Source organism: Cinclus cinclus, chromosome 4, assembly GCF_963662255.1.
Source record: "Cinclus cinclus chromosome 4, bCinCin1.1, whole genome shotgun sequence".
NCBI classification, from domain to species: domain Eukaryota; kingdom Metazoa; phylum Chordata; class Aves; order Passeriformes; family Cinclidae; genus Cinclus; species Cinclus cinclus.
This window is the reverse complement of record NC_085049.1, coordinates 51,394,279-51,409,022: the sequence shown is the minus strand read 5'-3', so window position 1 is coordinate 51,409,022 and position 14,744 is coordinate 51,394,279. Positions and strand designations below refer to the sequence as shown.

General features: G+C 41.1%; 1 protein-coding gene across 1 annotated transcript in view; it reads right to left on the bottom strand.

Moving 5' to 3' along the window:
* Window positions 1–12,133: 12,133 nt before the first annotated feature.
* LRRIQ1 (leucine rich repeats and IQ motif containing 1) overlaps window positions 12,134–14,744 on the bottom strand; it is a 102,084-nt gene continuing 99,473 nt past the window's right edge. The window contains exon 26 of the mRNA XM_062492514.1: window positions 12,134–12,270. Coding sequence (XP_062348498.1) covers window positions 12,134–12,270 — 137 coding nt within the window. The remainder of the gene's footprint in view (window positions 12,271–14,744) is intronic.

Genomic DNA, 14,744 nt, shown 5'->3' with positions numbered 1-14,744 from the left:
AAGTACCGGTGCAACACTGGCCAGCCGGGGCTGTGGAGCCGCTTAGAGACCTTTCCTGTGAACCCAGTCAAAGGTGAAGGGAAGGCCAGTTCGCGTCCAGCGTATTTCCCGGCACGCAGCTTCCCTTCCCTTCCTTCTTCAGCTGGTCTCTATTTTGATGTTTTCGGGGGGAAAAGGGATGGGTTTTTTTCAGCTCCCACTGTCGAGTAGCTCTGGGCACCGTCCGCCTCACCGTTACCTGCTGCCATCACCGAGCTGGGGCTGCGGGAGGCTCGGAGCCCCGTCGTGACAGAGCGCAGAGGTGGTGCTCGGGGACTTGGGATGGGACGGGTTTTTTTGTGGTGTGGGGGTGTCGCTTTGGCGGGGAGGGAGAGGTGGAAGCGGTTTCCGTAAGCCCCCGGGAGACGAGAAATTGAAGGGGCGCGGAGGACGAGCGGTGCCCGCGGTGAGTGGCGAGGTGCGGCGGAGCCCAGCTCGCTGCTCGCCCCGGGAGAGAGGCTGGACCTGCCCCAAGGGCCGCTCCAAGGACAGTTCCCGTCCCCGGATTTCTCATGAAAAACGACACGTTTCCTCCTTGCACCTTCTGGAACAACGCCTGCTCCGGACCCGAGGAAATAGATCCTCTCCCTGCCCCCGCATCTCCGTGCGCTGGCACTTTGGCAGCGTGTTTATAACTGTGCCTTAAAAGCACTAAATGCCTTGGGGAAGGAAAAAAGAAAAAAAAAAAGGGGGGGGTGGGGGTGAAAGACACACCCGGGGAAGTGAGACAGAGACAGGGAGAGAGAGGGAAAAAATGGAGCTCTAGATGTCTTTTAAATGAAAGACACGTGCAAAGTTTTTGCTGCCTGCAATCCACTTTTATCCCAATAAATGTCCCTCTTTAAAGACAACTATTAAACTCCAGGAAAGCTGAGGACGAGGAGCTTCTCCTACTACCGTAAACCCCCCAAGAGCTGCCAGCGGCAGCAGAGCTCTTTCTAGGGAGCCTGGAGAGAACGCGGCTGCCTCCGAGGGGATGCTCGGGTCCCGCTGGCGGAGAGGAGCCGCGGCGGCGGCGGCAGTCCTCGCTCCCCGCCGAGCTGCTCCGCACCCCGGCAGCCCCTCCATTCTTCCTCCCCGGAAGGATCGGGACACCCCGGCGGCGGCCGCGGCCGACCCGCGGGGCCGTGGAAGCGCCGGCCTTGCCTGGGGACCGAGATGGGGCCGGGCTGCGGCGTCCTCTGTGCTCTTTAGCCCTGCTCCTCTGAGAAAACACTACCCTCCTGCAGCATCTATTCCCCAGGGGGTCTCCTCTCCCTTATAGCCCCGTCTTTGTGAAGCTCTCCCCACCGAGATTAGCGCCGATATTCATATATATGAATATATATATATTTAAAATATCTGAGTATTAAATATAGAGCGCTATACCAACTCTAAACGGGTCTTGCAATTCGTCCTTCCTCAAAAGGAAATAATAAATAAATAAATAAATTAAAATCAGAGTGATTCCACATCACTGTTAGCTGCGGGGACCAAATTCTGCTCCCATTTACCTCTGTGCAACCCAGCTGACTTCAAAGGGAAGAAGAGATGTAACCTAGGGGAAAATTGGCGCCACGTATGGCATTCGTTCTCCTTAAAAGCTTGAAAACAGAAAGCTGACTTCAGCGGGCTAAAACCATTTGAGAGAGTTTGGATAGATCCCGGGGGAGAAGGCGGCAAAGGGAAAAAAAAATTCTGCGTTGAGGTGAGACAGCTTTGAAAAGCATCTATCTTCAGGGACCTACTTCCTCCGCCAGGCAGCCCCGTTATTAAGAGCTGCATGCAGATGTGCCGCTGTGTTTCCAGAGATGGAGTATCTCCCAAACCTTCTGTGAAAGGGTGTTATGTGTGATGGAGAGACGTTTCGTGACCGGAGGTGGTGTGAAGGAGCTCGCCCCTGCAGTGCATAGGAGCTCCTTGGGGGAAGCCTGTCCGCTGGGACGAGCCGGGCGCGCACACGGCGGGATGCTCCGCGGTACCGCTGGGCTCTCCTGCGGGGACGGCAGGCTGCCTCACCCCCACCGTCCTGGCATTCCTTCCCTTCCCGAGATCAGAAGTTACAGACCAAGTGCAGGAACAAGGATCCCACATAAATTTCGAACGTCTCGCTGCCGAACAGTCAAGGAACTTGGGAAGAGAAATGTGCGACTGCGGTTCGGACCTCCGTTTCGGGGTCTGCAGCCGCTGCTGCTCGTGATGGGCAGTTTCCAGCCGAAACAGGGCTACTGCCTGCTGAAAGCATCTCCTCACACCCTTGCATTTGTTTAAATAAAGTGAGAACGGCAGCAATACGGGCGATGATCTCCCTTTCAAATGTCCAGGAATCCCTATCCCCTCCCGTCCCTCCTCTCCATTTCTAATACCGGTTTTTAACTATGGATGGTAGAACAGATTTTTTTTTTTTTTTCTTTTCACCAACACTTCTCTTCCCTCCAGGACAGTTAAAGCGCGAAACTTATTGATTGAATGGGAGGAAATTCGCGCTACCTGGGACTCAGCTAAACGAATTTTGGGGGTACTACTCGATTCCTTCCACATACGCAATACTCCAGTTGTCCGGGAAGATGGAAGGTGAAGCTACGAAGATAAGGGCTGGGTGTTTCCGCGGGAGGGCTGGCCCCGCAGTGAAGGGCTGCTGAGGAATAGTTCTAGGGGAAAAAGAGAAGCATATATGTTTTCTTGAATGGGATTAAGCACCCCAACAGCCGCCGGGGGGAAGCGGGGGAGAAGGGGGGTGAGTGTGTGAAACACGAAGAGAACTGTCTATCTTGAAAAACAGGTGCTAAAATGGCTCAGTATTTCCACAAGCCTTCTGGTTTCTTTGCTGAGGCTTTACATAGGAGCCCGTTTCATGTTCAGACACGGAGATTTTATTGCATGAGATGGGCGTAGGCTCCAGAGAGACCCTCTGAGAAATTAGCCCCTCGGTGTCTGCCACTAGGTCCTGGGAACTGACCTGACGTGCGGAAGCAAAAATAGGTGAAAAAAGACACTCTGTGACTCGCTCCGTATCTCTCTCCCAGCGGAATGTGGCGAATTGCAAGTTACAATCCAAAACCTAGCTTGGCTGAGTAATAATTTTCCAGACATCCTGTTTGTGAGAAGAATCATGTGAAATATTCTTATTGCCAGCAAAAAGAAGTGAAAAGAAGTGCATTGCCTCTCACAGAACACTGAAAGAAGTTGAGTTTTGGGGACTGTTGTATTTCCTCTTTTTTTTTTTTGGGGGGGGGGGGGGCGTGAGGGGGTTTGGTTTTTTGGTGTTTTTTTGAGTATGTGAAGCATCACTATTTTAATCCCTGAAAATAAAGATTGTGTTTCGGATTTCCGTAGCCAGGCTGCAGAAGGTCCCAATCCAAGCTCCCACTAACGAACTTTCTTCCTAACAGGCAGGTTTTGTTCACCTGAGCAAACACAAATCCGTTCTGGTGTACGTGGATGGCTTTAAGATTTTCCGTTTGGAGAGGAAATGTTTAATTGACACTGTTTGGAGTGACTTTACCAAAAACCTGGGATCTGCAGCTTCAGAGATCAGTAAAAGCGCAGGAGCAAATCGACTGCACTTCGACTCGGTAACTTAATGTTACTTCTGCGTGGGCAGCGGACGGGGTTGTTGAGCCCCGCTCACCTCGCACAGGGAAAGTGGTGTCACCTCTTATTAGGCTGGGGCCGAGCCTGGAGCCTTTCCCACTTCCCCAGCCAGGCTCGAGGTTCAGACGCTACCAGGTCTAGTCCACAAAACAGCCCGAACGTAACGACAGCAACTATTTCACGGTTCCGGCAGCTTGGCGCTTTGAGAGTACTTCACCTGTTAGGGAGATGTCCTGTATGACACCTGCACAGACAAAATGAAGACTCCATGTGCCTCAAAGGCATAATCAGGGGACAGGCAAGAAATTTGGTGAATGGGGAAGTTACCCCGTTAGGAAAGCAGGATTGCTGTAAGGGCTGGACAAACCTCAGCAATTTTCTTCTTGCAACAGGTAGTGACGCTTCTTAAACTTTTTTTTAACGTAAAATTGAATGAGATAATATTTAATGAGTTGATTTAATCTTAGCCCCATAGGAAATCTCAGCAGAGATGCTCTATAAAAGCATTAATCTCTTATCTTGATCTAGTTCAAATTATAATGGATCCTACTTACATATGTGTTATAAAAACAAATCCTACACGAATTTAATCTATGCTTTATCGGACTGCTATTGTAGTCCCTTGTCAAGTTTAGAAAGGATTTGAAAGTTGGGTACTCAAAATCCCATGCAGGTTGGAACCACCAGAAAGCAGAGATTTGCTCCTAAAGATGTTTCTCAGGTCCGATATACACATTTATTCCCCTCCACTCCCCCGCCGCCGCCGCCGCACTTAGACTAAGAGCAGGATCTGGCTTCTGCTCGGGATGCTGGAACGGCAGGCACAGAGTTGCTCTGTGTGCAGCCCGGAGCAGGCGGCTGTCCCCCCGCCCTTGCCGGGGGACAAAGCTTCTGGCGGCTTCGGCCGAGTAGGACTCCAGCAGCCGGAGCGGCTCTTCAGAAGCCAAATCCTCGCTCCCTCCCCCTCTGCCAAGCTTTCCAACAAATTATAGACATATTCGCAAGGCAAAAGACAAACACCGTTTTTCATATAATAGAAACAGACGCCTTAGAAGAAAAATCTAGACGTCAAAAAGAACTCTGTTAGGTTTCTGCGGGTGAATATTTGCTTCTCCTCCCACCCTTATCCCTGGAATTTATTTCCAAGGAGTGGGCCGTCCCCCAAAGGAGCTGATAGTGTTTTTTAGTGAACGATTCTGTCTAAATTACCCCTTTTGCTCTCCCATCGCGAACGGACGCTGGGCTGTAGAGCACTGAGCATTAGCGTACCTATATGCAAGGGAGCAAATTAAAAGCAAAGCCTTCCTTTGCAAGTTATCCAGCCTTCCCTGATGGTAGTTTGATTGGTCCTGAGACAATTCCGAAAATATAAGGGCTACATTACCGGAGAGACCCGAGGCTCTGAATGTATCGAGAGGCCTGGAGAGTGTGTGGGGGGCTGCCTTGTCATCTCAGATGAATTGATTTCTTCTAAGGCATGACATATGGGTCGACATTGTGGTTTCTAAGCACGAAGGTAAAGGAAGGTGTGAGACAGAAGGGGCAGGGTCTAAGAAATAGATCCCTGTTCAAGTTGGTGGTACTAACAAATGGATGCATTGAGCTGCTTTGACAAGGACTGCCGGTTTTCAGGGCTACCTCGTTTGAAAGAACCCTTGATTTTTTTTTTTTTTTTTTTTTTGCATTTCCCCCCCAATGTTATGTGTGCTAGATGCGATTAAAAATGTGTAATTCAGCGATGCTGAAAGCCACAGAGCAATTTTATTCCGGTCTTTCAGCACCGCCTCTGTACAGTCTCAGTCTTATTTTGTCATTTGCTGAGAGCTGCCTGTATCTTTTGAAACGCTAGCCTGCATTAAGGAGCATCTATCCCCGAGCCTTTAGACTCTCTGCCCTTCCCAGAACCGGCTAGATGGATACAAAAAAGAACTTAGTGGTTAACCGATATGCTGCTAATATTTCATCTGCTGGCCTCCTTCTCCTCCTTCCCTCCCCCCTTTAAAAACTTCAACTCTTGGAAAAACAACATATTTTAAGCTTTCCACACAAATATTGATATTGGCAAATAAAGCCAGCCCCCAGTCTTTGGTAAAAGACAGTCTTCTTTTTGTTTCTACTCAGGGCAACCCAAATTAATCCACTGTATTACAAATTGCCTCGAAATATTTCACTTTTCCTGACAAAACCCATACCCGACATATGTCACCATGAAACATTTTTCCTAGTCTGTTTGAGTTCTGGCTCTTTCTAGAGTGTATCAGGCAGCGATGGGCAATGAGGAGATGACATGAGCCAGCAGGGAATTCTCTCATTTCTGTTTGCATTCGCGCTGTGGCAAGGCACAAAATGTTTCATGTTATCGAGTAATCGGGTAAAGCCAGAACTGAGTAAGCTTGAACCTTTGTCTCGCCACCTCTGGGCAAGAGGTGCCCACCAGGTGAAAGCAGGTCCCCCACTTGGACCATTTGCCACCACAGCCAGCGCATTTCTCCTGAGCAGGGACAACCCCTTCCCACATTGCCCGGGCCGAGGCTCTGAGCTTAACCCGGCACACGGCCAGACTGCCCATTACATGAAAGGCAACAACTTCCCGAGTCATTACCTGAAATTAAACACGAGTGAAAACGGCACAAACGTGAAGAGGATGCGTAAAATGCAGCTCTTTGCTATTGTTTTTCTTTTGTTTTGTTTGTTTGATGATTTTAAAAAATATATTTTCGGTCAAATTTCGCATAGAAATCCATGGGGCTGGACCTGCACTGGAGAATGAAGCTGGTGGAATGGAAGCCAGGATCTGTGCCGGCTTCCCAGACACAGCCCCTCGGTGTCGCTCCGGAGCGGGGCTCACGCAGCAACTCCGAGCTGGCACCGGCAGCAGCCGCACCTCTCACGGAACCTGCAAATTAAATAAATTGCGAGGCTGCAGAAAAAGCCACCAGAAACTGACACTTCTTGAGATTACGAGGCCGATATTTTTATTCTCTTATCGCCCAGCCTTTTCTAATCCTGCAACAATCATTCTTTTTTTTTTCACGTACGTGACAGCATCGTCTAAAGAAAAGCTGCCGGAAAACTGTCGGGCCAAGCTTACGGCTGACCCGTGTTCTTACAATGAATAACCTCTCGAACCTCTCCGACTCGGTAATGGTGACAAAACCCACACTATTTGGATAGGACAGCTCTCATCTCATGATCGGAATGTAGCCTGAATATACAGCCCATTTTATTTGTGTACTTTTTTTTTTTTCAGATTACGGCTCACAGGCACAGGAAATTGTGCCGATTTGCAATAGAGGCATTTATTCTTTATTAGAATTTAACTAGTTATAGCACTCTGTCTAAAAAAGCTGTATTCCATCTCAGGATATATGTGGAACACCTCAGCTGTGGCTCAGTTACTTGGCGGTGCTTAATTGCATTCAGGATTGAAGTAGTGCTTTCAAAAAAAAATTTGCTGAACTCTGATTTCTCTGTATAAACATAATTTATCAAATGAATAAGTCAGGAATAAAGAAAACCCGATCCTTCGCTATTAACAAACGTGTTCTTTTTGTCACTTACTAACTTCGCGAAATCGGCATTTGTTGTTAGCCACAAAAATGTTCTTACCTGCTTTATTGTTAAAGAGCTATCAATTAGCTCAGTCAGAAGTAATTTTATGTCTTCCTAGGTATTTGGCTTATTTAATGTTTTACAAAAATATATAAATAAAAAAGCCCTATATAAATAGCAATGAATCAACTAAGAAACTAAGAAAAAGGTTACTAACTCCAAGCAAATCTATTTAACGTTCCAATGAAGAGCAAAGGAGGAATAAATGGTAGTCCTTGGTAGCTAGTTAGGTACTAACCTATTGTGTCGTCATCTGTCATCAAAATAACAGAGGAAGTGCTCATAAAGGACAATCCGTTCGTCTAAATGACCTGTAAATAACAATGTAGCTCATAATGTCATTAATTTTCAGTCCTTGTAAGGATGGTCAGTCTGGGGAAGTTAGACAATAATTCCACTAAAAATCTCCTTGGAAATCCAGTCCTTGTTCATTTGGCGTCATGGTACTTCATGAACATCTCTCCAATGGGTATTTTATTGCTAACAAACCTTCAGCACAACTTGGCACCAGAAGGGGCAAGGGCACATGGTCAGCGTTTTTCTGTCCATCATCTACCTTGAAAACCAGGAGAGCAGTTCTCCACAGGACCCAACCCTACTTTACGTGTACTGTTACTTGCAGGCCAAACCTGCCTCCTTCCCTACACTTGGCATATTTTTCTGACTTTGTGTGAAAAGAGATGTCCCATTCCTATTTAACCACACCTACATCTGTGACCAGCTGACATTCTAATCTCATATCTATATAGATGTAGATATATAAAAGCATATGCCAAAGTATGTATGAAAGTATTTGAATGTATAGATACACATTTCTCACACAGGCTCTAAAAACTGCAGCAACTGACACAGACTAATATTCAAACACAACTGTTTCACAACTTCTGTAACAGTTAATTTTTTTTTCACTTATGATTGTAGAAAGAAATAAATAATACATTAAACCCCCGAGTTGCTGGGGGTCAGTTTGGTTTTTTTTTGCTCCAGCTAGTACAGCTAAGTACAAACTGCTTGGAACTCAGATGTAACATCAGGCAAATTCAATCTTTTATAATAAAATTAAGAGTTCTATTCCTGCTTTTTTTTGGGGGGGGAGCATGTGGTGATAGCTACTTTTCATGTGTGTTTTTCTGACAAAAGAAAAGCATATTAAGATAGCGTAGTATCCCAGAATATTAGTCTGGCTTACATGAATGCTAATAGAAGGAATCTCCATATGTATCTGTATTCAGTATGCATGTAAGGAAAGACTGTACCTTCATAAGCATGCATTGCTAGTATCATGAGAATCCAAATTTAACATCAGAGATATATTAATCCAATATATTCCTCATTGTGTTTTTAACAACTGTAAAGGAAGACCAAAAGACAGTTTTGCAGCCATGTGCCTGAGGCCAGGTTTGGATGCTACCTGTAGCAAATTTTTTAAAGATGTAAACACTATATACTGTGGACATGCCTTTAATAAATGCATGTTCAGATAATAGGATTATTCATGATTAAAGATAATGATTTAATAAGTCAAAGTGTAACAACAACTCTAACAAAAGCAATGTCTATGCTATACACAAAATGTCTATGCTATACACTGTTAAGACACGAAATGCCTTTCAGCAATTATCTTTTGAGTCAGCGTGGGTGCTGTGTCTGAAGTAGGTAAATCTGCCCTTTATTCAGCGAGAAATATTTCTTCACAGACTTTTGTCATTCAAGTGTGGATGATCAGACATCAACACCTCGTTAAAATGCAGACTATGCCTTTTGGAGAGCTTTTCTTTTTTTTCCTGCTGCTTCTATCAGGTATTTTTCCTGATGCCCCGATTGAAACAACTGAGGGTTTAAAGAACTACTGAGCACACCTTCCAGTAAGTAGTACACGAAAAGACAGTCCAGGGATCTGTTCAGGAGAGCTAGTAGAAAGCTCTTTAATCTGCTTTGGCGAGTAACATCCATCAATGGTTTCACACATAAGTGCATCTCGTTGTTTTCTTCTTTGTTTCAAATGAATGCTTTTCTACATTCGAGTCTCAAGCTTCATACATACAAGAAAGATCTTTTAAAAGAGCTCATACATACGAAGTCCCTCCTCCTTCATGCTAAAGGATCTTCAGGGAACAGAAAAAAGGGTCGAGGAGATGCTAGCTAGCCTGGGAGAAGTCTGAAGCACTGCAAAGGCAGCAGCGCATCCAGGAATGCAGTTTCAGGGTTCCGTGATTTAAGTTTTACTCGACTGTCACTGACTCACAGCCACTCCAACATCGGAACAGATTGACAGAGAAACTTAGTTTTAAGAATATGTTCTTGTCCTAAATGGGAATTACTGCATCAGGGTGAAGGGGAGAAAGAAAAGTGGACGAAAAAAAGGAAAAAAAACCCCAACAAAATTAAAAATAGAGAACTAAAAGAAAATCCCCCAAACACACAAAAACCCCCATAAACTGCTTGCAGAGTAGGGCTTGAAAAAGTCATGTCATAAATATCCACCACGTGTATCACCTGTGTTACCTCTGACCTTATGTACTCTAAGATGTGACTATGAGCACCAAGGCATTGGTTGGTTATTTCACCTTACCTCTGAGTGCAATAAAGATCTTTCTGCTAGCTTGGACAGAAGATGCATCTTGCACATTTTTCTGTATTTGGTCAGATATACTGTACTTTGAGCACAGCAGTTCTGAGAAAAATGTGCTAGATACAATAAGACCTCATCTTACACACTGCAATGTTATGCAATGAAAACAGCAACATGTTTTAGCATGCTTTATACCTTAATTTATATTGGGTATATTACTTAACTTATGCAGACTAAGCATATTATGAATTTAAAAGGCTTGTCAGTAAATATTGTTGCTCCAATTTATAATTTAGTAAACTATATATTTATAAGCTACCATTTATCTTTTCAAAATAAAAAGCCTTAAAAATGTTGCCAAACCATTTTATTTAGGTTGGGAGATATTTCTCATTCAGAAACACCCTGAAAACAAAGAGTTTAGGTATGCTAATTTTTATACAGCAGATTTTTTTTTTTAAATATAGATGTAGATACAGATATAGAAAGAAGCATAAAATCTGAAATATCCCTTATTTACAGCTTTGGTGACGTGCAGTGTATTATGGATACTCTAGACAAATAGAGGGGATCACCTGCAAGAAATGCTAATCTATGAACCTCTTGATTTTGTGTTTTGATTTCCAATTAATACCTGTAACAGTCTCTACACACACTGCCAGTTGTAGCAGCAGACATTTGGAAATAGCGAAGTTTTTCCTACAAACCTTACAACCTTGATGTTAAAAAAAAAATCACAAAGGCTCCAGTATTTGTTGGTGACATTTAAAAGTCATTATATTGCAGATCCTGACATCAACCTGAACACTATCTTCATACATTTGGAAACTAACTAGGTAAGATAAAACATCTACTGACATTTTATATCCTGTTGACAACCACAGCATTTCTATAGTCAGCTTAAGCAACCAGACCATAATTCCCCAAAAAGGCAAAGAAATCTTTTCTGAAATAAGGTGCATTGGCTTTTCTAAATCAAAGTGATAATTAAAACAGGACAGTGGTTCAAACAAGCAAAATTATCTACTGGAGGTTTTTCATGAGACTGGCCATCTTTTCATCTGAAAATGAATACATGTAGTCACAAAAATGGAGATGCTTTTTTTAAAAAAATGGTTTTAATGGAGATTAATGCTTTTTAGCTTTAATGTTTTTTACATAGTTAGATATGTATGTTAGCATAAAAAAACCCTTTACAAATAACATGACATGTTAATTTAAGTACATTTCAAAAAAAGCCACAATGCAATGTTTTTTACTGACTGACGTTTTAAACCCCATTACCCTCTCCACCTCTTTCTCCATCTACAAGTGCTTGCAGCTTACAAAAACAGACAAGGAAATACCAAAGACAGCTTTTTTTTAGATCCAATTAGTAACTTATACCCTCAAAGTGGAAGACATTAAAATAATATTAGGCTTTGAAATCAAGGAACATTTTCTGTCCTGCATGCTGATGGACAAAGCACTAACTAGAAGCAATGAGTTAGATACCCATGAAGAGTTGAAACAGCATTTCTTTTTCTCTAGATTTCCTTGTACCACAAAACATTCACATATGGGTTTGAAGGAGCCTGTCTACATGAAAAAATTAAGTTGGGTTAACAGTGACATATAGATAAAATTTTACATTATCCCAGAATAAAAGGAGAACATTTTCTTTTTTTCTCTTTTTTCCCCTAAATTCCTGTAGGAAACATAAGTATTTGAAAGTATAAAATCATAACAGGTTGCTTTATCATATTATGACAAAATTTTGATGAACAATCTAGAGGACTACTCATATTCCTAATAAAAAAAGGGCATGATCATAATTTGTATACAGGTTCAGTAAAATATTCTAAACAGACTTCTCTAAGAGTTTCATTGCTGGCTGTTACAGCACACAACACAGTTTGCAAGCATGTATTTTATTTTGTGAGAAAATGAGAATTCAGTGTTTCAATATGTGACATATATCACATGAATCTGAACCCTTATTACATTTGGACTTCTCATCCAGTTCTTATGAGCAAGTCTAAACTTAGTGACTGCACAACAAACCTTGTAGAGTTAATCAGTTCTGCATTATATACCACATGAACATATAAGCAATTAAAAACACAAACTATGATAACTTACTGACAGGTATAAAATACTTTGACCAAAAAATCCCACAAAAACCAAACCACTGTAACCATGTATAATAAAATAAGTCAAAAGTAGTTAACTGAAACTGGTTTATTGGTAATAAATGAAAATCCAACAATTTATATTCAGAAGCTTAAAAAGAAACAGCTCTCCATATTCTCTCCGTGTTTGATTAAATCAACTAGTGAAGGTATCTCCAATATTCAGCTAATATTTTTTAAGCTTTTGCCTTTTTTTGCCTGCTCCCCATCCTCCGCTTAGCTGCAATGGATGGTCTCGAAATGATATTCGTTCTCTATAAGACGGACCCAAACATGATTTTTCTGGAGTAGAAATATTATTTTCTAAACAACAAAACAGACATAAAATTAAAAAACAGCCAACCAAAATTCCCCTAAATTTCACTGTACCATATTCTTTTCAAGAGAATAATATTTATAGGTCTAATATGACAGCATAAAATTTTTATAGTTATGTATGGCTCACTGTTTAAAAGTAATACAAGCATTTTCACAAAGTAGTACTTTAAAACTAAAACTCCTTAACCAAAAAGATGGCAAAATTACTAAAAAAATTACCATATTTTTAGAAGTGCCATTATCTGTCCATTTTGAACTTAAACACTTACAGAGATACTCAATGCTTTTGACACAGAAACTCATCATTGAAGTGGATGAAGAACTAGTTTGATCTAATTAACAAGTTTTTCTGGTTCTATTAGACCAAATAAAAGAGAGATTTCTTTTCTTCAAAGCTCAGAAATACTTATACTTAGATGCTGGATGGTGCCACAGAAAAATTGAAGAACGTATATTTAATATGTGAAACAAGTGCCTTCATTGTCACGCATACATATGCTTGAGTAATTTAGACAATAGTTTCTAAAAAACTCTTCAGACCATTATTTAAATAAAATAACCAGTAGGCATGACCAAAGGTATAATATCTATTTAACAAAAATGAACACTTTACACCTGATAATATCTTTCTTTGGCATCTGTAAGAAAGAAAACATCTGTGGAAGAGAACCCAAACTTTGCAAGACAAAGATATGATGACAATATAGCAGTTCATGTCTGTATGTGTATATATATATATATATAAGCTACCATGTTAATTATATATATATATAATTAACATGTTAGCTTATCAAGCACATATTTTATGAACAACTTTTTGCCACTTACCTGAGGAAAACATAGTGACAAAAGAGTAGAACATCATTCTATGTACCGACATATAAAATATAGCTATAAATTTCAAAGACTAAGAGTTTCTTTGCTTTCTCAAGGATGCTTTCCTGTAGCCTGCTAGATATAAATGCCAGGAGGTTTTCCCAGCCTACAGTTCCCTTTCTTATGAATTCTTAAATTATTGCAAATGTATCTTACTAAACAGATCCTCTCTTTTGGGCAACCAAGAGCTTTCAAGTATTTTTAACATTATCTCCATTCATCTTCTTATGGCTCTACAGATGTATTAAATTGTTTTTTTCTTAAAATATGTAATTTACTCTAGATGTATCTCCTAAAGATTTAAAATTCCGATAGTTTGCCTCTACAGCATTCCCAGTTTCCTTGCCTTTGGATTATTTTATTTAACACCTCAAATGGTAGCAGATTTCTCTAGTACAGAAAGGCTTTTGTTCAAAAGCAAAGAAAATATTTAATCAAGCTGTAAACTTTCCATTAATTATTTTGCCTAGGAACCATAACGTTTTTACTGAAGACTGAAACCCTCAAATTAGTAAATTAAGTGGTTATGAAATGTCAAAATAAATCTAACATGGTAATAAGATTTTTAAATTGCATGCCTTTAATTTAAATAATTATTTTATGGAATTATTGATAAACAACAAAAATAGTTAAGACTGGATTTTTTTGTTAAAATAAAGCCAAAAAGGAAATAGCTATCGAACATTTAAAGTGGAAAACAAAACTGGAGTTAACTTATGCTTTTTCTCTGCACTCATCTTCAACATGGTATCCACAATATAGGGAAACAAGACATACCAACTTTTTTCTATATTTTGACAAAAAATACATTTTATTACATTATTTTTAAAACAGAATAAAAACAGATGCTGGAAAGAGTCTATCAATAATGAATTTGAAAACTAGTCCAGTAGTGATAGAGTGAATACAGGAAGACAGTCAGTCAACCTAATCCTAACTGCTTGATCTGAATTATTTCTGGACTAACCTCACTTGTCTGTGAACCTATGTGCACTGCTGAATAGTATTTTCATGATGGATTTCAGTAATCTATACATGTAGTGTTTTTGCCTGTCCACATATGATTATATACAATGTATTGGAAGGAATATATTGGCCTTAAATGAGTATGATATATGTGTTATTATTCCATTAAAAAACCCCAAAGACCTACTGTATGTAGGTTTAACAAATCAGAGGCCTCTCCCAAAGTCTAACAGTCGTGGGTCTTTTTTTTTTAATCTAGTCTCATCAGACTTCATAGCATCTGCTTTAAACTTTATTAAACAATTGTGACCTAGACAAACTGAATTGAAGCACAGAGCAACTCTGTATTCTTTCTTTCCACCCTTTACACAGTTCTCAGCACTATTCAGCCAAAGATAATAAAGCCATGGTAGAGAATGCTCAAGTAATTTGGAATGAAATATCTAGAGAGGGATTTGTTGTAAATCACTGCAAACCATTCCCTTCGTATGTCCCATCTTTCCATCTTTGAAATGGGTATAATTATGTTTGCATTTCTGAGAAAGCACTTTTGATATCTACTTAATAGTACTAAGAGATGGGTATTGTTATCAACACTGCTGTTCCAGTTATTGGTC